This window comes from Callithrix jacchus, chromosome 13 (assembly GCF_049354715.1).
Source record: "Callithrix jacchus isolate 240 chromosome 13, calJac240_pri, whole genome shotgun sequence".
Classification (NCBI taxonomy): domain Eukaryota; kingdom Metazoa; phylum Chordata; class Mammalia; order Primates; family Cebidae; genus Callithrix; species Callithrix jacchus.
The window spans coordinates 50,401,012-50,427,171 of NC_133514.1; the positions used below are offsets into that span (position 1 = coordinate 50,401,012).

Below are 26,160 nucleotides of genomic sequence, written 5' to 3' on the forward strand. Positions count from 1 at the left end.
TTTCCAATCCTCAGACATGAAAACAAAACTAAACTCCAAAAACACATTTCTTTTCTACTGGATCATTCTGAACAGCAAACGAGAATACTCCAACAGCTTCCATTTTAAAACTGAAAAAGAAACAAGAGTCACTTGAATCTCGCATTCTTCTTCTTTTACTTGTTACCCATTTCTCTACTCCCTTTTGCAGTCAGAGTTCTCTCAAGATTTGTCTGTGCTTAGCCACTACAGTCAGGGTTCCATGGCAACCAGTTGAAACTCATCGTTTTAATCAATCTTCCAGCAGCATTGACACAGTTGAGTATTCTCTAGATTAGGCTGTCTACACTATTTTATTTCCAGAGAAAGTAATCATTGCTAATATTCCTTCACAAGGAAATAAGAAAATTAGAGATTTTATCCTCCTTCATCCTTAAGCATTTCACTAAAACAGATACCATTATTTTTCTGGAAGACTACCAGAAAAAATTATATGTGAGCATGAGAAAGACATTATGGAAGAGGAAAAAGACAAGAGGAGCTCACCAGGCCAAAACAAAACAAACAAACAAAAAAGCAGTAGGAGAAAGCCATTGTATATAGAGAATAGAATGTGAGCACAGGGATTAGGCACATGGCATCCAGTTGTTTCCTGAGAAGGTGAAAGGTTAAATGTAAAATACATGAAAGCAAACACTGAGAGAAGAATGCTACACTAAACTTGAATCCTATGCTAAAATGCTGGAGCTCACTGCCTGCAAGGCAATGACTCTTAGACATGGGGTCATAGTTGGATTTGTGCCATAGTTACTGTTTTAACGTGTTTCATTTAATTAAGTTTTCAGAATACTATGAGGCACATACAGCCTAAAAGGAACTGAAATTACCTTAAAGGGAAAAAAAACATTTGCTTTCAAAATACCTATATGTCTTTATATATAGTTCAAAAATAGCACTATTCTGATTAGTTAGAATTTTGTTTGAAAATAGAATGATTTAGAAACTTTTGTATACTTACAGTGTGGTATCTATTTCTAATATGAAAAGCTGGATTTATCAGCATAAAAGTGTAAACACGTGAATAAGAATATCACTATCATATACCTACATAAATTTACAAAAAGGCTGAAATTTCCCATGGGAGATAAATATGTTAGGAGTTGAGCCTGAGCCCCTAAAAGCACAAAAAACAAAACTAAATCCAGCAATTATTTACCAAAAAAATATGTAGATGAGTCTTCTGTTTAAGACTCAGCTTCTAAAAACTATCTTTCTGAGATCATTGATCAAACAATTTCTCTTGACCCAAACTTAAAAAATAAGTATATAATTCTGGAATATAAAATAGTGTTCATTTGAGCATAGTTGATAGAAGGCAACGTTCAAACAGAAAACATCTGATTAACATTGACACAAACTAAGGAAAACTGACCTGTAGCCACGGCAATAGGTAGCCACCCAGAACCAATTTTTAATCTAGTCAATCAATGACCACTGGCCTCACTAACACCAACCAATGAATGTCAGCCACTTGCCTATGAAGACATCCAGAGACAAACTCATTCCAATCAGCATGCCTGGAAGTGCCAACTAATCCACAACAGTCTTACACAGATAACCACATTGCTCCAGATGATGCCAACTCAGTTATGCCCATGAGAGTCAGCCAAGCCATCAACTTCACTATTCCACAAACCTTTTATAAGGCTTAGTAGATGCTCTATTACAAGAGACTGCGCCTGACCAGCACAGATTTCTTAGTAGAGAAAGCAATAAATCAAACTTTTTTTTTTGAGACAGGGTCTCACTCTGTTGCCCAGACTGGAGTGCAGTGGCAAGATCTCGTCTCACTGCAACCTCTGCCTTCCAGGCTCAAGCAATTCTTCTGCCTCAGCCTCCCAAGTAGCTGGGATTACAGGCACGCCACTACTGACAGCTAATTTTTGTATTTTTGGTATAGATGGGATTTCACCATGTTGGCCAGACTGGTCTTGAACTTCTGACCTCAAATGATCCACCTGCCCTGGCCTCCCAAAATGCTAGGATTACAGGAGTGAGCCACCGCACCTGGCCAAATCCAACTTTTATCTGTTTATTTCAGAAGCTAAAGGCTCATAATCCTTTGAAAAGAATTTTTACATCCATTGCATTTACCACGCGAATATTTTATTATTCCTAATAAAATACCAGTGAAGTTTGCAACTCCTGTCATCCCTTGTACCATGATTGAAATGATCATAATTACCAGTAATAGAATAGTGAGGGACCACAATATTGGGCTTTTCTCCCTAATTAGAAAACTATTAATATAGAGGGCATAGCTCATTAAAAAGAGCCAAAAGAGTCCATAAAGAGCATATAATTGCCAGGTAAAATTGTCAGACTGAACTCATATCAAACTGTACTTTAAGTGAGTATTAATGTTTAAAACCATACACCAGGATAAACCAGACTAGAAAGGCAAAAGCTTAAATCAGGAAAATAAGAGGTCATATCTTATGCTGCCTTTTGAGTATTAGGAGAAAATATGGCATATATTTTGAGTGAAATGGGAAGCAATTAGAAGTTTTTAACCAAAGGAGTGACATAATCTGACATGTATTAATAGGTTCACTGGGTTAAGAATTGACGAAAACAGGATTAAACATGGAGAAACAGGAAGACCAATTAGCAGTCTATTATGCTAATCTAGACGGCCAATCAGATGATAGTGGAGTGGCTTAGACACGAAAGATGTGACTGGTTTTGGGATATATTGTGAAGTTAGACCTGATAAGATCTGCTAACATCTTAGCTGTGGAGTGTCAGAAGTAGGGGTCAGGGGAGGGAGACAGAGAAAGCATGTGTGAGTCAAGGATGACAGCAGGGTTTTGGGCAGAGCATTTGCAAGAGTTGTGATTAATGGAACAACAAAAAAATACATGAGGGGCAGGTAGGAGGAAGACCATCCGTAGCTAGATTATGGACCTGATAAATTTGCTGTACCCAATAGTTAATCAAGGAGAGATGTCAAGTAGACAGGTTGATATATAGGCCTGAAATGGGCTGGAGGTATAAATTTGAAAATCATTAGCATATATAAGTTAGTAAAAGTCACAAGAAAAAAACCTCAAGAACTGAGCCCTGGGTCACTTCAATCTGTAAAAGGTAGAAGATGCGGAGATGTAAGCAAAACAGGCTAAGATGGATGGACTAGAAAGTCAGGAGGAAAATCTAGGTGAGTGAGTGGGATTCTGAGGGTCAGTGAAGAAAGTGTTATAGAGGAGAGAGTTTTCCATTGGGTCAAGTATTGCTGATAAGTTACATAAAGCGAGATCTAAAAAAAATATGTCTAGATGTATTACAGTGAAAAATCAGTGACAACCTTGAGAATAACAATTTTGGAGGGGTGGTGAGAGTGAAAATTATGGCAGTGAGTTCAAGAGTGAATGGAAAGGAAACTTGAGTCCATGAGTACAGACAGGTTCATTTTAAGGACATTTTCAATCATTTCATAATGATTAATGATTAGTTACATAGTATGTTTTAATATCTTAAAAGCTTTTAAAAATTATAGACACACAAACATACACACACACAAATGCACACACACACACACATATATATATATATGTCAAGCCAGACATATATGGCAAGTCAGACCAAAGTACTAAATAACATCATAAAATTATAGAACTAAAACACCCCTTGAACATTTCTAGATAATAAAGCTGGTTATCATTTCGGTCATGCTTATAAAGTCCACAGAAAGACTAAAGGGCAGTATTTCTTACTTGAGAAAAATCACTCAACTCTGAGATATTTTATCCTCATCAAATATATAAAATGGTTAGTCATATTAAAATAATAAATTCTATAAGATGAAAAAAGGTAAAAATTCAAATCTTATTTTGTCTATTGAATTTTATAAATTATGTAATATGAAGTCACTGTTGTAAAATACGGTGTTGTGCATACTGAAATATCTTTTGAAAGGATAATGGGATGCATTCAAAGTGCCTCAAAACAGGAGGTTCACTGCATTAGCAGCACCCTGGTTTTGGCATAGGAGTCAGCAAATCAGTACTTGTGGGCCAAATTCAGTCCACTGCCTGTTTTTGTAAGTAAAGTTTTCTTGGAACACAGTGCTACGTATTTATTTATCTATTGTCTATGACAGATGTCGGAGACCTTTTGGTCCATGAGGCCTAAAGTAGTTACTCTTCACGGGAAAAAATTGGATGAATTCCTGACTTGGTAGATCAAAGATACTTTGATATGTTTTAACAAGTTTTACCAACACACTGAATATTTACATGGAATACAGATCCTCATGTTCAGTCCCTTGACAATATTCACATTATTGTGAGATTCAATATTTGAGCACTAATGCATTGAGAACAAGAAACAAATGTCATAACTAGAAACTTTGTTGGTAACCTAAAGTGTCAAGGTAGCATGTAGTTTCCTTTTGCAACTCAGTAGATATTACAAGTATCAAGACATTACAATATCATATTCTGACAAAATTTACTTAAGATGTGTTATCAAACTAAATGTTTTAAATATACATTACTGATGAAGTAATCAGTATACTATAGTATACTGATCCAACCTAATTTTAAAAAGAGGGTTGCATACTATGTTATTTAATGGGTATGACAATTTACTGATTTCCTTATTAATGGGATTTTAGACTATCTCCAGCTTTTTGATATGATAATGCTATAATGAAAATTCTTAACATATATAAGCATGTATCATATATAAAATTCTTAACACAGATTTATTATACTTAAGATGTTTTATATTACTAAATATTGCTATGAGCTTACCCATTATTCTCTTCACTCTTCTGCCTGGGAAATTGATGATTATCAGGTTTTCTGCTCCTTCTTTCTTGGATTAATTCATCAAGATCACTGTCACTGTAATTGGCATGTAGGTTTCTTGACACCTCCATTTTCTTATTTCTGCATGTTTTCATTTTTTCTGCAACCTTCGATGAAAGTTTGACACTGATAATAATTGCCATTATTTTGTCTAATAGAAATAACTTGTTTTCATTTATTTTATCACTTGACTCTGTCATGATAATGGTCATGAAAATATTTTGTATTTAATTTTATCACTATATAATTATTAGCATAAATTATGTTATGATTTTTTCATCAATATTCATATAAAGTCTGAATCACTTCTGAGTGAATAAAACAAAAATTTCCACACTTTCAAAAAGGGCTCATTCGAAATTTGTGCTTTTATTTCCTCCACTCTTTGCTGTCTAATATAAATTTTCGCCCCCTTGTGATGAGCAGAAATAGAGAAATAAAAGGACAAAGCCATGAAATCTGTCCTCTTCTATCCTTACCTCCTGGAGTTTACACGTAATGGCCAGATGTAGAGAATGTGGCATTGTGGGGCTTCAGGAACAGAAAGGAAGTTTTCCCCTTTCTGCAATAAGCTTTCCCCACTGTCTTTTATCTTTCGTTTTTCATTTGGATCCTAGGATATCAAAAATGTGAAGGTGCTTGCTGAAAAACAGTAATCAAAATTTGAAGCTACAGAAGAAGCAGAGTGAAACTGCTGAGATGCTAGGATAGAGTTCTGGAAAATGAGATGCTTTCCAAATTTCACATTCAGTAACCATGACATTTTATAGCTGGAGAATATACAGTGGAAGTATTTATCTACTTTAGCCCTATTATCTAAAGATTAGATAGTCATTAGATAATGACTCATCCAGAGCTCCTAAGCATTTCCTAGCATTTTATGGCACAAAAACTGATAATACTATTTTGTAATGCAGAGTCAGATAAATTATCTGATATATTCACTAAATTAATCAGAAGAATTAAAAGCATGATCCTGAGAAAGTAACTTAATGCCTCAGCAGGGGCTGAGAGGGCTCATCTACTTTTCCGTTCAAAGGTGAGTATTGCCAGATTTTTGTTTATCTTTAAAACTCAATGTACAGAAATCAGGTTTCTACTTTAGAGTCAAAAACGAAATTTGTTAACTGAGAATCTATGATACTTATATGATAAAGTTATACATGCTAATATGTATCATACTCTATTAAATAAAATCACATTAAGATCTGATTTTGACAGAAACATGTAAACTTGGTGGTTAGAAAAATAAATGGAGGTATCTATATACATTTGTTTTCAAACATATTTAAGGTGATCATGATGAAATTATAAGCCCCAACATATTGAGTTAAATGGATCAACTTGCACACATGAAAGCACAATGTACAGCATACAGATTCCTTTTACTATGAATATTTATTCCAATTCTCAAGGATAGATACATTTTTATTATCACTTCTTAGTTATTGCTTCCTTCCCATTGATTTCCCACTTTATTAAGTAAGTGCAATTCATCTTCAAGTCAATAGAAAAATGTTACATCCTTGGGCTTATTACATTCATTAAGCAATTTCCTATATGCTAACCCTAGTTCAAAAGAACCCATATCTATGGTATACAGATAGGTTAATTAGTTTCTCAATCTCTATGCCACGTGGAAAACTGATAGATGGATTTGGTTTGATTAAGGAACAAAGATTGTAGAATGTTTTTCTGAACATCTATCATTTAGATAGAGAAATAATGTATTTCTACATGCAATTATGTATTTAGAAGCCCCATTTTACACAAGAGATTTCATAAGTAAAAAATTAGAATGCACCAAATAACTGATCAAGAGAAAAAAATAAGTAGCAGCAAATGACCCTCCAAGTCTTTCTCAAGTTGAACTTTTCTTTCTTCAAAGTCAGGAACTCTAGTTGTAATATGCCTACTTCATGCTTAAATCTTCGTATATTGTGCTGCAACTATTCTTCTAGAGGTACTTTTGATGCTCTGTCACTATGTGGTGGAGAGAAATGCACATTTTCCAATCTCCTAGCCTAGCTCCCTGTTTCAGTCCCCTGTTTAATAAGATGAATGGGCAACTCTGCCTTCCCGGAGCTCCAACTGCCAGTCTAAAAGGGCAACCAGACCAGTGTATTTTGTACAGAGAACTGCCACGCTGGGGTGCTGGCAAAAGAGCTGCACTGGCCAAAACAGCCACACTGGCATGGGGCTCCTCTGCCTGGGAATCTCCTGGTCTGTGGGAAATAAAAATCCATCTGGAAATGTGGTGTCCACTCACCCTCTGTGCTTTCACCAGGAGCTGCAATTCTGAGCTGCTCCTAAATGGCCGTCCTGGATCTTCCTTGTCTGATGTCATTTTTAAGTCTTGTTCTGGTCAAAGAAAAAAAAAATCCATGTATTTCATTAAAATGAACTACTTAGAACAGTTAGGTAAAAGCTATAGTCTTTATAAACATAAATTTAAACATATATTTTTCTTTTATAAAATCAGAGTTTAAATAAACCTTGTGGTGGAATATTTGCTTCTTTTTTTATTATACTTTAAGTTGTGGGGTACACGTGCAGAACCTGCAGGTTTGTTACATAGCTGTACATGTGCCATGGTGGTTTCCTGCATCCATCACCCTGTCATCTACAGTTATTTCTCCCAGTGCTACCCCTCCCCAGTCTATCCACCCCCTGCTATCCCTTCCCTAGCCCCCAACCCTCCAAAAGGCCCCAGTGTGTGATGTTCCCCTCCCTGTGTCCATGTGTTCCCATTGTTCAACAGCCACTTATGAGAACATGCAGTGTTCTTTAGTTCTTGTGTCAGTTTGCTGAGAATGATAGTTTCCAGCTTCATCCAAGTCCCTGCAAAGGACATGAACTCATCCTTTTTTATGGCTGCATAGTATTTCATGGTGTATATGTGCCACATTTTCTTTACTCAGTCTATCATAGATGAGCAGTGGGTTGGTTCCAAGTCGTTGCTATTGCAAACAGTGCTGCAATGAACATAGCGTGCATGTGTCTTTATGATAACTACAATTTATAATTATTTGGGTATGTACCCAGTAATGGGATTGCTGGGTCAAATGGAATTTCTATTTCTAGATCCTTGAGGAATCACCACACTGTCTTTCACAATGGTTGAACTAATTTACATTCCCACCAGCAGTGTAAAAGCATTCCTATTTCTTCACATCCTCTCCTGCATCTGTCGTCTCCTGACTTTTTAACGATCGCCATTCTAACTGGCGTGAGATGGTATCTCATTATGGTTTTGATTTGTATTTCTCTACTGACCAGTGATGATGAGCTTTTTTTCATGTTTGTTGGCCGCATAAATGTCTTTTGAAAAGTGTCTGTTCATATCCTTTGACCACTTTTTAATGTTTTTTTTTCCTTGTAAATTGGTTCAAGTTCTTTGTAGATTCTGGATATTAGCCCTTTGTCAGATCAGTAGATTGCAAAAATTTTTTTCTTATTCTGTTGGTTGCCAATTCACTCTAATGATAGTTTTTTTTTTTTCTGTGCAGAAGCTCTTAAGTTTAATCAGATCCCATTTGCCAATTTTGGCTTTAGTTGCCCTTGCTTTTGGTGTTTTAGTAATAAAGCCCTTGCCCATGCCTATGTCCTGAATGGTATTGCCTAGGTTTTCTTTGAGGGATTTTATGGTGTTAGGTCTCATGTTTACATTTTAACCCATCTCGAGTTAATTTTTGTATAAGTTGTAAGGAAGAGATCCAGTTTCAGCTTTCTGCCTATGGGTAGCCAGTTTTCCCAACACTATTTATTAAATAGGGAATCCTTTCCCATTGTTTTTGTCAGGCTTGTCAAAAATTAGATGGCTATAGATGTGTGGCCTTATTTCTGAGGCCTCTGTTCTGTCCCATTGGTCTGTATCTCTGTTCTGGTACCAGTACCATGCTGTTTTGATTACTGCAGACTTGTATTATACTTGTATAGTTTAAAGTCAGGTAGCGTGATGCCTCCAGTTTTTTTTTTTTCCCCCCTTAGGATGTCTTGGCTATGTAGGTTCTTTTTTGGTTCCATACGAAGCTTAAGGTGATTTTTTTCCAATTCTGTGAAAAAGTCAATGGTAGCTTGTTGGGGATAGCACTGAATCTATAAATTACTTTGGGCAGTATGGTCATTTTCACAATATTGATTCTTCCTAACCATGAGCATTGAATGTTTTTCCATCTGTTTGTGATCTCTTATTTCCTTGAGCAGTGGTTTGTAGTTTTTCTTGAAGAGGTTCTTCACGTACCTTGTTAGTTGTATTCCTTGGTATTTTATTCTCTTTGTAGCAATTGTGAATGGGAATTCACTCATGATTTGGTTCTCTGTTTGTCTGTTACTGGTGTATAGGAATGCTTGTGATTTTTGCACATTGGTTTTGTATCTGGAGACTTTGCTGAAGTTGCTTTTCAGCTTAAGGAGACTTTGGGCTGAGATTATAGGGTCTTGTAAATATACAATAATAGAGACAAGTTGATTTCCTCTTTTCCTCATGGAATGCCATTTATTTCTTTTTCTTGCCCGATTGCCTTGGCCAGAACTTCTAATACTATGTTGAATAGGAGTGTTGAGAGAGGGCATCCTTGTCTTGTGCCAGTTTTCAAAGAGAATGCTTCCAGTTTTTGCCCAATCAGTATATTGGCTGTGGGCTGCTTCTTTAAGAAAGACTTCTTATTCTCTAAAACTTCAATAAACCACTTGGCAAGGCACTAGATGCCACCAGATTCAAGCCATATAATCATCTCATAGATTTACTGACAATTTCATCCATTCAACATCAACAAACAAAACTATCAGAAACATGCACTTGAGAGAAGTCAATTCAGATGGCTTCAGTATGTTTGCACTCAGGACATTAGATTATCACTGCCCTTGAAATTACTGGAAGGAGGAGGGAGTGCAAGAATTGGGGTAAACCACAGCAACCCATTGCTCCACTTTATATCACACATCAAAGATATAGGTTAAATTTATGTTAGGTAATCAAATGGAATTCATTTGAACTAAAGAACTTTCACTGTTTTGGTTAAGAAAGCTATGTTTTGATTAGACACCTATTCCATAAAAGTACTTTAAAGACTAGCATTGTATATCCAATCACAGTAATTTGAAAAACAAAAAGTATAGGATTTATTCCTTGAATAACAAAACTAAGGTTTTCAATAAACATTGTACTGATTTTGAAATATAAAAGTTTATTATAATGAATGTGAAAATTTTATTTTTGCAATATTTACATATTGAAAACTGCTTATACATTATTTTGTGATGTGTTTAATATACCATCTTCTATGAGTGGGTCAAGAAACTTTAAGACAAGGCCAAACTACAGGATGCAAGAAAGAAGAACAGAAAACCAAACACTGCATGTTCTCATTCATAAGTGGGTGTTGGACAATGAGAAGACATGTACACAAGAAGGGGAACATCACACACTGAGGCCTGTTGCGGGGTTGCGGGATAGGGGAGGGATAACAGGGGTTGGGAGATTGGGGGAGGGATAGCATTAGGAGAAATTCCTAATGTAGATGATGGGTTGATGGGTGCAGTAAACCACCATGGCACATGTATATCTATGTCATAAACCTCTTCTCTCCTTTCTTCTTATTTCCTGACTTTCCTCAGATCTTAGAGTATCTTCAACTGGAGCTATTAATTAAACTCCTTTAGCGGCATTCTCAATATACTCTCTTGTAGATGTATGTTAATATAGAAAACGTATTATCACCTTTTCACTTTTCCAACTGTACATTTAGTAAGTGATCTTCCTTTGCTTGTTATACTATATCAGTGATGGTGTTTTCAAGTAAACATTATGTTAAATGTTTTTAAAAATAAAATATATTTATTACCATCTACATTTCCATTTACTGCATTTTTCCTCTGCTGATCAACAGGCCGAGATGAACTACCACCATGCATCTGGAGAATATTCTTTGAGATACTCTGTTAAAATTAATATCAACAATGAGTTTCAATACAAAATAACAATAATTAGTTGCACAAAGATTTCCTAATCATTTATTTTAAAAATCTAAATTTCCTATATTTAAAGCAATTAGACTTAAAAATAAGAGAAGCAGGTCTTGAAAACCAAACTTTTCTTTTCTTTTCTCCTGAGAGCCCAGGCTGGAGTGCAATGGCATGATCTCAGCTCACTGCAATCTCCACCTCCCGGGTTCAAGCAATTCTCCTGCCTCAGCTTCCTGAGGAGCTGGGATTACAGGCTCATGCCACTGTGCTCAGCTAATTTTTGTATTTTTAGTAGAGATGGAGTTTTCATCATGTTGGCTAGACTGGTCTCGAACTTCTGACTTTAGGTGATCCATCTGCACTGACCTCCCAAGTGCTGGGATTACAGGCATGAGCCACTGTGACCAGTCTGGAAATCAAAACGTTTCAATAGAGAACCTCACATATGCTTTTTAGATGGAGCTTATCTTTTATCTTCATTATGCTATTGACTTGTAAAACTAAGTATGGAAGGCAAAAGGGAACCTATTTACAGGCAAAGTATTAACTTATGTGCATATTTCAACAAGACACTCACTTCAAAAGACCTAACTCTAATTTGCAATCGCCATCAAAAGTAAGAGGGCATTATGAAAATACAATACATTTGCTATATTACAGCATTTAACATTTAAAATATTCCCAATTATAGAATTTTTTATTAAAAGAAGATAATTGGCATAAGAAACTTTGGAGTATTCCAGGTTGTGTATGAACAGAACACTGATGAAGCTGCTTCATTTAGGCAAACAAGGGCCTGGAAAAATTAAAGTATTTCTTGATAAAATTTTTACTGATATAAAAATGGTTGAATAAAATGGCAAAGTACTAAGGAAAACCTTTGTTTATGGTATGTTTAAATAAAAGCAAGTGAATATTAGATATACTCTGCCACTCTTTGCCATTTAAGAAATAACTTAAAAAACTAGAGCAAGCCTTAATAAAAGGGAAGCATAAGAACATTTATTCACAAAGCATCTAAAATATTCCAGATTCTCATTTGCACATTTTCTTTCCTACACATTAAAAATGATGATGATGATAGTTACCCCACTTCCTGCTTCCTGATCATTTGAGGATGTTAAAAGCAAAATGATTAACAATTGTTACTCATTTTTCTCTGTCCAGAATATCCTCCTTTTAGATTTTCACATGGCTTGCTTCTTCTCAGCCTCTAGCTGGCAGCTTAAATGGCACCCAGAAAGATCTTCTCTGACTACACAATTCTACTCCTCCCATCCCAATCCTAACTACAAACTTCCTCAATTTTCTATAATGGAACATTTTCTGTTTTCTTTATAAAAAGCACTTGTAGTGACTTACATGTTTGTTGTTTGTTTTTGTGTTCCTACTACCCTAGGATAAGCCCTCATCTTGTGTATTCAGTGTATTACTGCCTAGTACACAGTACACAATGACAGAAATTTATTCAAGGTCAAAATACTTAAAATCTTATCAGGAGGTCTTGGGTGTCAAATCACTCCATTCCCATAGAATAATACCAGTATTATACCACTAAAACTTTACTTCAAACAGGAAATCCACATACCTATGCTATACCTTCTCATTGTTCTCTTGACAGTAGTGACTACTTGACAGTATTGACTACAGGTTAAAAAAAAGACTCACAGTATGTATTAAGGCACTGAATCTCACTGTGATTCATTTTGCCTCATATTTGTATGTACAGATTCCAGTTTACAAAATATTTTCACATTTCTTACCACATCTGTACATTATGCATATCTATGAGATGGATATTAATACTGTCTTTATAAAAAAGGTCACTGACATTCAAATAAGTTAAATAAATTTTCCCAAGATTCCATAGCTAATAAGTGACAGGACCACGATACTAACATATCTTTTGACTTCCATTCAGTGCTGGTACCACTATGTATCAGCTGCTTCTACCTAAGAGGTCAGGCCATTCCCATCTCTTCACAGTTGTTGCCTTGAAATATATCATTATTATTTTTTACTTATGTTACTACAAGCATGACGATAAGCCACAAAGAAACTCACTGCATTCTATTATTAAAAAGAACTAAAACACTATTAAACCGAATTGTTGTTTTCATACTTCCACACATATATTATTTCACATGCTTTTCCTTCTCAGAAAATGTTCTTTGCAGATTTACACTAAAGAAACTCACTGCATTCTATTATTAAAAAGAACTAAAACACTATTAAACCGAATTGTTGTTTTCATACTTCCACACATATATTATTTCACATGCTTTTCCTTCTCAGAAAATGTTCTTTGCAGATTTACACTAATGATCCAAACATATCAATACCTTCAAGTCCTAGGCATTATCTTTTCAAGCTCCAAGTTGTAAAAAAAAAAAAAAAAAAAAACCCTACAGTTTAAACTCTTTATCTCTGCATCTTATTGGGATATTTACACATTCGGATATAACATAGAATCATACATTTGCTCCTAGGTTGACCTATAATAATTCTTTAGTGTTTAGACAAACTTAGCTTCAGAACCCAAAGTGATTCCATGTATTTTGCACTACACTACACTGGCTTCTTAAATGAATTTCTTAACCAAATTTCTATTGTGCGGATAAACAAAGGTAGACAATTGCTAAATTTCTACTAAATTTTAAGAGTAAATACTATGTAAAACTAGATTCAGAGTGAGAATATCAATTTCACAAGACCACTTTACCTTGGATTTAAAATTGAAGTCACCATCCTGTGAAGTATGCCATAAAGAAGTATCCCGTCTGCAGGAAAGCCTTAAGAGCAAAAGTATACAAAAAAAAAAAAAAAAAAAAAGCACGTTCATTTCTAACAAAAACAAACAAAACAAAACAAAAAAACTCCCAGTCTATATCTGTATGTCCCTCTAAAAAACAAAAAAAGAAAAACAAAATCTAGGAAAAGATCAGCTATCAGTATATCAAATAATATATATTCTGATGTAATTAAAATACGACCTTTGTTTTACAAAATATTTGTTATCTATTTCTTCCTTCAGCTCTCCAAACCTATGTGATATCCAATGCCTACTCAGTCTTACTGCCATACCAAATAGTGTCAGCCAATATACTGGCAGAGACCCACAGTAGTTTGTCCTGAAGGTTGAACTAAAAGTTCCATTAACCCATTTATGCCTGAAGTTGCAATTTTTTGAATTTGAAAAGTCAGACCTTGGTAATGACCTTGAGTGGTAGGATATAAATAACTCCCACATGCTTAGCATTCCAATAACGGAATACTAGGCATAAATGGGTTTAGCTAACATAACTGAGTGCTTGATAGTTGTATCTCTATTTCTCTGAGTACTATATCTGAATATCTTCCTTCCTGTGGGCTCCCACTTCCAGATCCTTCTTCTGCAGGGCTCCATGGCAGTCTCCAGATTTTAAAAGTTCAGCGTAGGAAGGCACAGATTCCTAAAAGGATGAGCTCAAATAATCAAGAGTAGGAGCTCTGTTTCCCTGTTCCTGGAAAGTAAGCTAAATGGAGTTTCAATCATTCACCTCCAGGATAGGCATATGACCAACTACCCACATGAAGCTCATGGCTGATTTGCCAGCTAATCCTACTCTTGCCTTAAGCCTACATAGATATTAGAAGAACATCAGCAATTGGAAAAAGAGGAAGAGAAAAGGGGAGACCTGGCCTGGGTCACAGATCTATGCAGTTCAGCAACCTCCAGTACCCTACCATTTGACAGGCTCTAAGCTACACCTCTGTGAGTTGGAGTGGAACATGATACACATTTCTATCTGCTCTATGACTCTTCCCAGTGGCTCAAATTCTCTTAACATCTTTCAAAAAAAACAAAAACAAAAACAAAAAAACCCCTGATGTCTGCCAGTTTCTCTAGAGAAACAAAACAGCAGCAACCTGTTTAGGACTTTCTTAAGCCCCCTACTTTGTCTTTCTTGCTAACTCCCAACATCCTGTGCTTTTCTAATTTATCCTTATCACAAAGCCCAATATTCTGATCTCTTTTCTAAAACCCCTACTGTTATCTAATTCAGTGTCTTTGGCCTCCCTCTGCTAGTTCCACTCTTATCCACTTCCATTAAGGTTCACCAGCTCATTCCATTCTTACCATCTTCCATTGGGATCACTAGACCCACTCTCCCTTTTCTATTATTAAAAAACTGACTGACAGGATGGTATACAAGAGGAGTAGGCTTTGAACTAAGGAATTTGAGTTCAAATCTCATTTATGCTACAAAGTGTTCCTAAAGAAATCATTTACTATCTTTGAGTTTCAGGGTCTTCACCTGAACAACCCCTTGTCTGGGATGTTAAACACAGATTGAAGTACTAGATATTTTGTTTAGTCTCTAAGATCTCTTAAAATTCTGAAATTCTATGTGCTTTTGATTGATTCTGTATATTGAAAAATGGAGAATATTTAGCTGGCATGAACACAGTAATAGAAAAAAAAACCACCAAGAAAAGCAGAGAAGAAACAAACAAACAAGAAAAAAATCAAGAAAAGAATACAGAAAACTCACAGGGAAAAAAAGGAATTCGGAGAAAAAGAAAAAGCTTCATGCAACTAAACAAGGTACTTTCCTAGAGGGAAAACCAAACAAGAAAGTCAGAAAGTAGAGAAATCAATTCACATTTCTTTTGAATGTGAGCAAAATATAATTAACATAACATGGTCTATATGCAGGCCACTTAGAGCAAAATATTTATCTCCAGGACTTGGCTGATGTTGCTTATGGAAAACAACCTAGGGTCCTGTAGCCCAGCTAAGTGAGATCTGTCTTAAAAACCTTGATAGTTAAAATAAGGTGCTGGTTACCACTGCAATTATCAGGTATGTTAGGACAAAGTTCTGAACTAACCAAGTTTCTAAGGAGAGTATTGACATAAAACAAAATGTAACTTTCTGAACTGATCTGATTTGGACCTGGACCTTGATAACATTGCTGCACAGGTCTTAAGAGAAGTGATCTGGGGGCCAGTCAGGCTCATGGTCAAACCATGAGTTGGCTACTTGTTAATTACAAGATCATGGGCTAATTATCCAACCTCTCTAAATCGTGGATACCTAATTATTAAAAAAGCAGGTGATAACAGCACAGCTACTTGCAAAGCTATATGAGAACTACAGGAGATGATATGTGAAGCACATAAGCACAGTGTTAAACACCCAACAGTTATTAGTTTCTTTTCTCTGCAGTCCCTTAGATTACATAACATTTTTCAAAATCTGTAAAATCCTACCTGTTCATGCAGTCTTCAGTGGTAGCAGCATGCACTATTAAAATAAAAGAGATATATTTTAAATCAACAATAGGAAAACATAAAACATTAGAATCATAAGGGAGCATGGTAGCACATGGCTGTAATTCCAGATACTACTCAAGAGGCTGAGGTGGGAGGATCACTTTAGCCCAGGAGTTCAAGACCAGCCTGGGTAACAGAGCAAAACTCTACCTTCATTTAAAAACTACTGAAAGATGGCCGATTAGACACAACTCCAGTGCACAACACCCAGCGAGAGAGATGCAGAAATCTAGAGATCTCCTAGCCCCAACCGAGGTACCAGGTGCATTTTAATGGATCTGGTCTGATGGTGAGCAAAGCCCACTGAGGGCAGACCAAGGCAGGGAGGGGTGCTGCTTCACCCGGAAAGTGCATCTGACCGGCGAGTGGGAGGCTCTCCCTCTGGTACTCCAGTCCAGATACAGCGCTTCCCCCAAAGCCTCAGCAATACACAGAACAGGGAATCTTTGCCAGTCAAGTGCCGGGAATTACAAGCATGGAGTTGAATAAGAGCCTGCAGACTGAGCTATCGCCCCCTCCCACCACCCAGAGAGAGAGGGAGCTGTAAGCAGGAGCAGCTGGGCGGGCCCCTACCCCATGACAGGAGAGAATGGAAGCTGAAAGGGGGAGACTGCTCGGTGCAGCTGGGCAGGTCCCTACCCTCCCCACAAATCCCAGAGGGCTGAAGCTCTGACTCCAGTGGGTTGCGCAGCCACTGCCATAATCTGAGATGAACCCTGAATGATCCAGCCCAGTGGAAGAAGGGCACAACCCACCACTAGAGAGGTGGGACTGGGCTACATGTCTTAACAAAAAACACAGGAAGCCTATGTAGCAACAGGACGGCATTCTTGACAACCCAGGAGCACCTACAGGTCAGTGGAAGAGGCAGGCCTAATCTCCCAGTATAAACAAAAAAAAAAACCACAGGAAGCTTTCCTAGTAACCTGAAGGAGTCCCTAGAAACCCAATAGCGCCTTCACAGGCAGACAAGCTACCTCATCAAGCAGCTCCCTGACACCACAGCCAGGTAAATCTACAAAGATGGGGAAAAAAAACAGTGCCAAAAAGATGAAACCATCAAAGACCAGAACCCCTCTTCTCCTTCAAGGCATCACAAATCCTAAACAACACAGGATCACAACTTGACCAAGGAGTGTGACGAGTTGACAGAAACAGGCTTCAGAAAGTGGATAATAACAAACTTTTCTGAGCTAAAGGAACACATTCTAACTCAATGCAAAGAAACCAAAAACCTCGAAAAAAGGTTAGAAGAAATGCTAACTAGAATAACCAACTTAGAAAAAAATATAAACAACTTGATAAAGTTGAAAAACACAGCACAAGAACTATCTGAAGCAAACGCAAGTTTTAATAGCCGAATTGATCAAGCAGCAGAAACAATATCAGAGGTTGAAAATCAACTCAATGGGAGGACTCAAGATGGCGCTGTGAGAACAACCCAGGATTGGAGCTCTTCCCGTTGAATCCGCAAACGAGACCCAAAGGAAAAGTCAGCAACTACGCAGACGACCAGCGGACAAATCCACAAAGATGGGAAGAAACCAGCGCAAAAAGGAGGAAAACACCCGAAACCAGAACACCTCGCCTCCTAGAAAGGACCAAAACTCCTCACCAGCAAGGGAGCAAAGCTGGACGGAGAATGACTGTGACGAAATGACGGAATTAGACTTCAGAAGATGGATAATGAGAAACTTTTGTGAGCTAAAAGATCATGTATTAAATCAATGCAAAGAAACTAAGAACCTTGAAAAACGATTTGAAAAAAGATTCGAGGAAATGATAACAAGAATGGATACCTTAGAGAGGAATATGAACGAATTAAAGGAGCTGAAAAACACAATACGAGAACTTCGCGAAGCAAACACAAGTTTCAATAGCCGAATTGACCAAGCAGAAGAAAGAATATCTGAAGTCGAAGACCAACTCAATGAAATAAAACGAGAAACCAAGATCAGAGAAAAAAGCACAAAAAGGAATGAACAAAGTCTCCAAGAAATGTGGGACTATGTGAAAAGACCTAACCTACGTTTGATAGGTGTACCAGAAGGGGACGAAGAGAATGAATCCCAGCTGGAAAATACTCTTCAGGACATCATCCAGGAAAATTTCCCCCACCTAGCAAGACAAGCCAACACTCAATTGCAGGAAATACAGAGAACACCACAAAGATATTCCGCAAGAAGAGCAACCCCAAGGCACATAATCGTCAGATTCAACAGGGTTGAAATAAAGGAGAGAATACTAAGGGCAGCCAGAGAGAAAGGTCGGGTCACCCACAAAGGGAAGCCCATCAGACTCACAGCAGATCTCTCGGCAGAAACACTACAAGCCAGAAGAGAGTGGGGGCCAATATTCAACATTCTTAAAGAAAAGAACTTTCAACCCAGAATTTCATATCCAGCCAAACTGAGCTTCAGAAGTGAAGGAAGAATAAAATCCTTTGCGAACAAGCAAGTACTCAGAGATTTTGTCACCACCAGGCCTGCTTTACAAGAGCTCCTAAAAGAGGCACTACACATAGAAAGGATCAATCAGTACCAGCCATTCCAAAATCACACTGAATGCTAAAGAGCTTCAACATAATGAAGAATCTACAACAACTAACAGGCAAAACAGCCACTTAGCATCAAAATGGCAGTATCAAATTCACACATAACAATATTAACCCTAAATGTAAATGGACTAAATGCACCAATCAAAACACACAGACTGGCAAATTGGATAAAAAGCCAAAACCCATCAGTGTGCTGTATCCAGGAAACCCATCTCACATGCAAGGATACACAAAGGCTCAAAATAAAGGGATGGAGGAAGATTTACCAAGCTAATGGAAAGCAAAAAAAAGCAGGAGTTGCAATTCTCATCTCTGATAAAATAGACTTTAAAGCAACAAAGATCAAAAGAGACAAAGAAGGCCATTACATAATGCTAAAAGGATCGATACAACAAGAAGAGCTAACGATCCTAAACATATATGGATCCAACACAGGAGCACCCAGATACATAAGGCAAGTTCTTAATGACTTACAAAAGGACTTAGACTCCCACACAATAATAGTGGGAGACTTTAACACTCCACTGTCAATACTAGATAGATCAACCAGACAGAAAATCAACAAGGATATCCAGGGCTTGAACTCAGACCTGGAGCAAGCAAACCTGGTGGACATTTGCAGAACTCTCCACCCCAAATCCACAGAATACACATTCTTCTCAGCACCACATCACACCTACTCTAAAATTGACCACATAATTGGAAGTAAAGCACTGCTCAACAAATGCAAAACAACTGAAATCATAACAAACAGCCTCTCAGACCATAGTGCAATCAAGTTAGAACTCAGAATTCAGAAACCGACCCAGAACCGCACAGCTTCATGGAAACTGAACAACTGGCTCTTGAATGTTGACTGGGTAAACAACGAAATGAAGGCAGAAATAAAGAAGTTCTTCGAAACCAATGAGAATGAAGACACAACGTGCCAGAACCTCTGGGACACATTTAAAGCAGTCTCTAGAGGAAAGTATATAGCAATAAGTGCCCATATGAGGAGAATGGAGAGATCCAAAATTGACACCCTATCGTCAAAATTGAAAGAGCTAGAGGAGCAAGATCAAAAAAACTCAAAACCCAGCAGAAGACAAGAAATTACTAAGATCAGAGCTGAGCTGAAGGAGATTGAGACACGAAAAACCCTTCAAAAAATCAATAAATCCAAGAGCTGGTTTTTTGAAAAGATCTACAAAATAGACAGACCACTAGCCAGATTGATTAAAAATAAAAGAGCGAACAACCAAATAGAGGCAATAAAAAATGATAAAGGGGAAATCACCACAGATTCCACAGAAATTCAAACCATCATCAGAGAATATTACAAACAACTATATGCGCATAAACTAGTAAACCTGGAAGAAATGGATAAATTCCTGGACTCCTGTGTCCTCCCAAGCCTAAACCAGGAGGAAGCTGAAACTATGAATAGACCAATAACAAGGTCTGAAGTCGAGGCAGCAATTAAGAGCCTACCTCAAAAAAAAAGCCCAGGTCCAGACGGGTTCACAGCCGAATTCTACCAGACACACAAGGAGGAGCTGGTACCATTCCTTCTAAAACTATTTCAAACAATCCAAAAAGAGGGAATCCTTCCCAAATCATTTTATGAGACCAACATCATCCTGATACCAAAACCCGGCAGAGACCCAACGAGAAAAGAAAACTTCAGGCCAATATCCATGATGAACATAGATGCAAAAATCTTCAATAAAATATTGGCAAGCCGATTGCAACAGCAAATCAAAAAACTTATTCATCATGATCAAGTAGGATTCATCCCGGGGATGCAAGGCTGGTTCAACATACGCAAGTCTATCAACATAATTCACCACATAAACAGAACCAAAAACAAAAACCACATGATTATCTCAATTGACGCAGAGAAGGCATTTGACAAAATTCAACAGCCCTTTATGCTAAAAACCCTCAATAAACTCGGTATCGATGGAACGTATCTCAAAGTAATAAAAGCTATTTATGACAAACCAACAGCCAATATCATACTGAATGGGCAAAAACTGGAAGCATTCCCTTTGAAATCTGGTACTAGACAAGGATGCCCTCTCTCACCACTCCTATTCAATATAGTACTGGAAGTTCTAGCCAGAGCAATCAGGCAAGAAAAAGAAATAAAGTGTATTCAAATAGGAAAGGTGGAAGCCAAATTGTCTCTATTTGCAGACGACATGATAGTATACCTAGAAGACCCCATCGCCTCAGCCCAAAAACTCCTGAAACTGATAAACAACTTCAGCAAAGTCTCAGGATATAAAATCAATGTGCAAAAATCACAAGCATTCGTCTACACCAATAACAGACATAAAGAAAGCCAAATCAAGAGCGAACTGCCATTCGCAATTGCTACAAAAAGAATAAAATACCTTGGAATACAACTCACAAGGAACGTAAGGGACCTCTTCAAGGAGAACTACAAACCACTGCTCAACAAAATCAGAGAGGACACAAACAGATGGAGAAACATTCCATGTTCATGGTTAGGAAGAATTAATATTGTGAAAATGGCTGTACTGCCCAAAGTAATTTACAGAATCAACGCTATCCCCATCAAGCTACCATTGACTTTTTTCACAGAACTGGAAAAAACCACCATGAACTTCATATGGAACCAAAAGAGAGCCCGCATAGCCAAGTCAATTCTAAGCAAAAAGAACACAGCGGGGGGCATCACACTACCGGATTTCAAACTATACTACAAGGCTACAGTAATCAAAACAGCATGGTACTGGTACCAAAACAGAGATATAGACCAATGGAACAAAACAGAGGCACCGGAGGCAACACAACATACATACAACTATACAATCTTTGATAAACTTGACAAAAACAAGCAATGGGGCAAGGATTCCATGTTTAACAAATGGTGTTGGGAAAACTGGCTAGCCATGTGCAGAAAGCAGAAACTGGACCCCTCCTGACACCTTACACTAAAATTAACTCCAGATGGATTAAAGACTTAAACATAAGACCTGGCACCCTAAAAACCCTAGAAGGAAATCTAGGCAAAACTATCCAGGACATAGGAGTAGGCAAGGACTTCACGAACAAAACACCAAAAGCATTGGCAACAAAAGCCAAAATAGACAAATGGGACCTAATGAAACTCCACAGCTTCTGCACGGCAAAAGAAACAGTCACTAGAGTGGATTGGCAACCAACAGAATGGGAAAAAATTTTCGCAGTCTACCCATCTGACAAAGGGCTGATATCCAGAATTTACAAACAACTCAAGCAGATTTACAGGAAAAAAACAAACAAGCCCATTCAAAAGCGGGCAAAGGATATGAACAGATACTTTACGAAAGAAGACATATATGAGGCCAACAATCATATGAAAAAATGCTCATCGTCACTGGTCATCAGAGAGATGCAAATCAAAACCACATTGAGATACCATCTCACGCCAGTTAGAATGGCGATCATTAAAAAATCTGGAGACAACAGATGCTGGAGAGGATGTGGAGAAAAAGGAACACTTTTACACTGTTGGTGGGAGTGTAAATTAGTTCAACCATTGTGGAAGACAGTGTGGCGATTTCTCAAGGCCTTAGAAATAGAAATTCCATTTGACCCAGCAATCCCATTACTGGGTATATATCCAAAAGACTATAAATCGTTCTACTATAAGGACGCATGTACACGAATGTTCATTGCAGCACTGTTTACAATAGCAAAGACCTGGAATCAACCCAAATGCCCATTGATAATAGACTGGATTGGAAAAACGTGGCACATATACACCATGGAATATTATGCAGCAATCAGAAATGATGAGTTCGTGTCGTTTGTAGGGACATGGATGAATATGGAGAACATCATCCTCAGCAAACTGACACAAGAACAGAAAATGAAACACCGCATATTCTCACTCATAGGTGGGTGACGAAAAATGAGAACACATGGACACAGAAAGGGAAGTACTAAACACTGGGGTCTATTGGGGGGAAAAGGGGAGGGCCAGTGGGAGGGGGAGGAGGGGAGGGATAGCCTGGGGAGAAATGCCAAATGTGGGTGAAGGGGAGAAGAAAAGCAAAGCACACTGCCATGTGTGTACCTACGCAACTGTCTTGCATGCTCTGCTCATGTACCCCAAAACCTATAATCCAATAAAAAAAAAAAAAGAAAATCAACTCAATGAAATAAAAAGAGAAGGCAAGACAAGAGAAAAAACAGTGAAAAGAAATGAACAAAGCCTCCAAGAAATATAGGATTATGTGAAAAGACCTAATCTATGCTTGATTGGTGTACCTGAACATGATGGGGAGAATGAATCCGAGCTGGGAAACATGCTCCAGGATATTATCCAGGAGAACTTCCCAAGCCTAGCAAGGCCGTCCAAATTTCAAATTCAAGAAATCAGAGAACTCCACAGAGATATTCCTCAAGAAGAGCAACCCCAAGGTACATAATTGTCAGATTCACCAGGGTTGAAATGAAGGAAAAAATGCTAAGGGCAGCCAGAGAGAAAGGTCAGGTCACCCAGAGAGGGAAGCCAATCAGACTCATAGCAGATCTCTCGGCAGAAACCCCACAAGCCAGAAGAGACTGGGGGCCAATATCCAACATCCTTAAAGCAAAGAACTTTCAACCCAGAATCTCATATCCAGCCAAACTAAGCTTCGTAAGTGAGGGAGAAATAAAATCCTTTACGGACAAGCAATTATTGAGAGACTTTGTCACCACCAGACCTGCCCTACAAGAGCTCCTGAAAGAAACACTAAGCACGGAAAGGAACAAGTACCAATCACTGCAAAAGCAAAACAGTTGGCAAAGACCAAAAACCCAATGAAAAAAAATGAGCCAACTAATGGGAAAGAAAACCAGCCAGTAACAAAATGGTAGGAAGAAATTCACACATAACATGAACATTGAATGTAAATGGCCTAAACGCCCCAATAAAAAGACATAGAGTGGCAAATTGGATAAAAATTTACCATTGGTGTGCTGTACTCAGGAAACCCACCTCACATAGAAAACACACATAGACTCAAAATAAATGGATGGAAGAAGCTTTACCAAGCAAATGGAGAACAAAATAAAAGCAGGGATTGCAATCCTAGTCTCTAATAAAATGGACTTCAAACGAACAAAGATCAAAAGAGACAAAGAAGGACACTACATAATGGTAAAAGGATTAATCAAACAAGAAGAGCTAACTATCCTAAATAAATACGCCCCCAACATGGGAGCACCCAGATACACAAAGCAAGTTCTTAATGACCTAAGAAAAGATTTAGACTCCCACACAATAATAGTGGGAGACTTCAACACTCCACTATCAATATGAGACAGATCAATGAGACAGAAAATTAACAAATATATCCAGGACTTGAATGTAGAGCTGGACCAAGTGGACCTAATAGACATATACAGAATGCTCCACCCCAAATCCACAGAATATACATTTTTCTCAGTACCACACTGCACTTACTCTAAAATTGACCATATCATTGGAAGCAAATCACTCCTCAGCAAATGCAAAAGAACAAAAATCATAACAAATAGTCTATCAGAACACAGTGCAATCAGACTAGAATTCAGGATCAAGAAACACACTCAAACCCAAACAACCACTTGGAAACTGAACAACCTGCTCCTGAGTGTTGACTGGATAAAATACGAAATGAAGGCAGAAATAAAGATGTTCTTCGAAACCAACCAGAATGAAGACACAACTTACCAAAATCTCTGGGACACCTTTAAAGCAGCGTCAAAAGGGAAATTTGGAGAAATAAATGCTCATCAGAGAAGAGAGGAAAGATCTAAAATCGACACTCTATCATCAAAATTGAAAGAGCTATGGAATCAACCTAAATGCTCATCAATGACAGACTGTATAAAGAAAATATGGTGGGGGAAGATCTGAGATGGCCATTTAGGAGCAGTTCAGTATTGCAGCTCCCAGTGAAAGTGCAGAGGGTGAGTGGACACTGCATTTCAGATGGATCTTTATTGCCCACAGACCAGGAGATTCCCAGGCAAAGGAGCCCCACGGGTCACCAGTGTGGCTGTTTTGGCCAGGTTGGTTGTTTTGCCAGCACCCTGGTGCGGCGGTTCTCCATACAAAATACACTGGTCTGGTTGCCTTTTAAGCTGGTGATTGGAGCTCAGGGAAGGCAGAGTCATCGCCCATTCATCTGATTAAACAGGGGACTAAAACAGGGAGCCAGGCCAGGAGATTCCCAGGCAAGAAAGCGCCACGAATCTCAGCGCCATTGTTTCAGCCAGTGCAGTGGATCATCATACGGGAAATTGCACAGATCCTGGCGCCTTTTCAGCAGGCAACCGGAACACCTGGGAGAGAGTCACTGTTCAACTGAAAAAAAAAAGTTCTGAGACAGGGAGCCAAGTGATCAGGCTCAGCGGGTCCAACCCCGCCCCTCCGCCACAAAAACCAACAGCAATTGGAAATGCTCTGGGTTGAGACTTTCACAGCAAGCACAGCTGAACCCGCAATGGTCCAGTTCTGTGGGGGAAGGGTGTCTGCCATTACCAAGGCACTCCACCCCTACAGAAATAGTCCACCATTGCTGAGGCAGCCTGCCATTGCCGAGGGAACCCACCATTACAAAAAGAGTCCGCCATTACAGAGAGAGTCCGCCATTGCAAAACAGTTCTAACCACACCCATATAAACAGAACTGCAGGGAAGTTCACAGGGCAGCAGGGCAGAGCCCACAGCAGCTCAGCAAAGCCTCTGCATGCAGACAGGGACTAGGTTGCTGGGCAGGGCAGCCCTGAAAAAAAGGCAGCAGCACGACAAAAACTCATAAATAAAGCCCTAACTCTCCAGGACAAAGCACGTGGGGATAAAAAAGGTGTGTATGAGATCTGCTGCAGCAGACTTAAACGTACCTGCCCAGCAGTTTTGAATGAACAACGGAGCTCAAAGCACAGCACTTGAGCTCCCATAAAGGACAGACCGTCTCCACAAGCAGCTCCCTGACCCCTGTATTTCCAAAGAGTCATCTCACAAAGGACTGATTAGACTGACATGTGGCAGGCATCATTCTGGGACCAAGATAGCAAAAGAAGAAACTAGCAGCAACCCTTACTGTTCTGCAGCTATTGCAGGTGATCCCCAGGCAAGCAGGACCTGGAGTGGACCTCAGCAGTCCTACAGCAGAGTGGCCAGACTATTAGAAGGAAAACTAAGAAACAGAAATAACTTCATCATCAACAAACGGGACATCCACTCAGAGACCCAATCTGAAAATCAGCAACTACAAAGACAACAGGTAGATAAATCCACAAAGATGGGAAGAAACCAGTGCAAAAAAAGAAGAACACCCAAAACCAGAACACCTCTCCTCCTACAAGGGATCACAGCTGCTCACCAGCAAGGGAAAAAGGCTGGATGAAGAATGAGTGTGATGAAATGACAGAATCAAACTTCAGAAGGTGGGTAATGAGAAACTTCTGTGAGCTAAAAGAACATGTTCTAACCCAA

At 38.3% G+C, this 26,160-nt stretch overlaps 1 protein-coding gene across 2 annotated transcripts in view; it reads right to left on the reverse strand.

Annotated features, from left to right (window-relative positions):
- ANKRD62 (ankyrin repeat domain 62) overlaps nucleotides 1-26,160 on the reverse strand; it is a 74,780-nt gene that overhangs the window by 20,836 nt on the left and 27,784 nt on the right. For both annotated transcript variants that reach the window (XM_078347716.1, XM_035270532.3), the window contains exons 8-12: nucleotides 16,074-16,107; nucleotides 13,540-13,609; nucleotides 10,697-10,790; nucleotides 7,120-7,211; nucleotides 4,794-4,957 (exon numbers count right to left, since the gene is read on the reverse strand). In XM_078347716.1, the coding sequence (XP_078203842.1) occupies nucleotides 4,794-4,957; nucleotides 7,120-7,211; nucleotides 10,697-10,790; nucleotides 13,540-13,609; nucleotides 16,074-16,107 (454 nt within the window). The remainder of the gene's footprint in view (nucleotides 1-4,793; nucleotides 4,958-7,119; nucleotides 7,212-10,696; nucleotides 10,791-13,539; nucleotides 13,610-16,073; nucleotides 16,108-26,160) is intronic.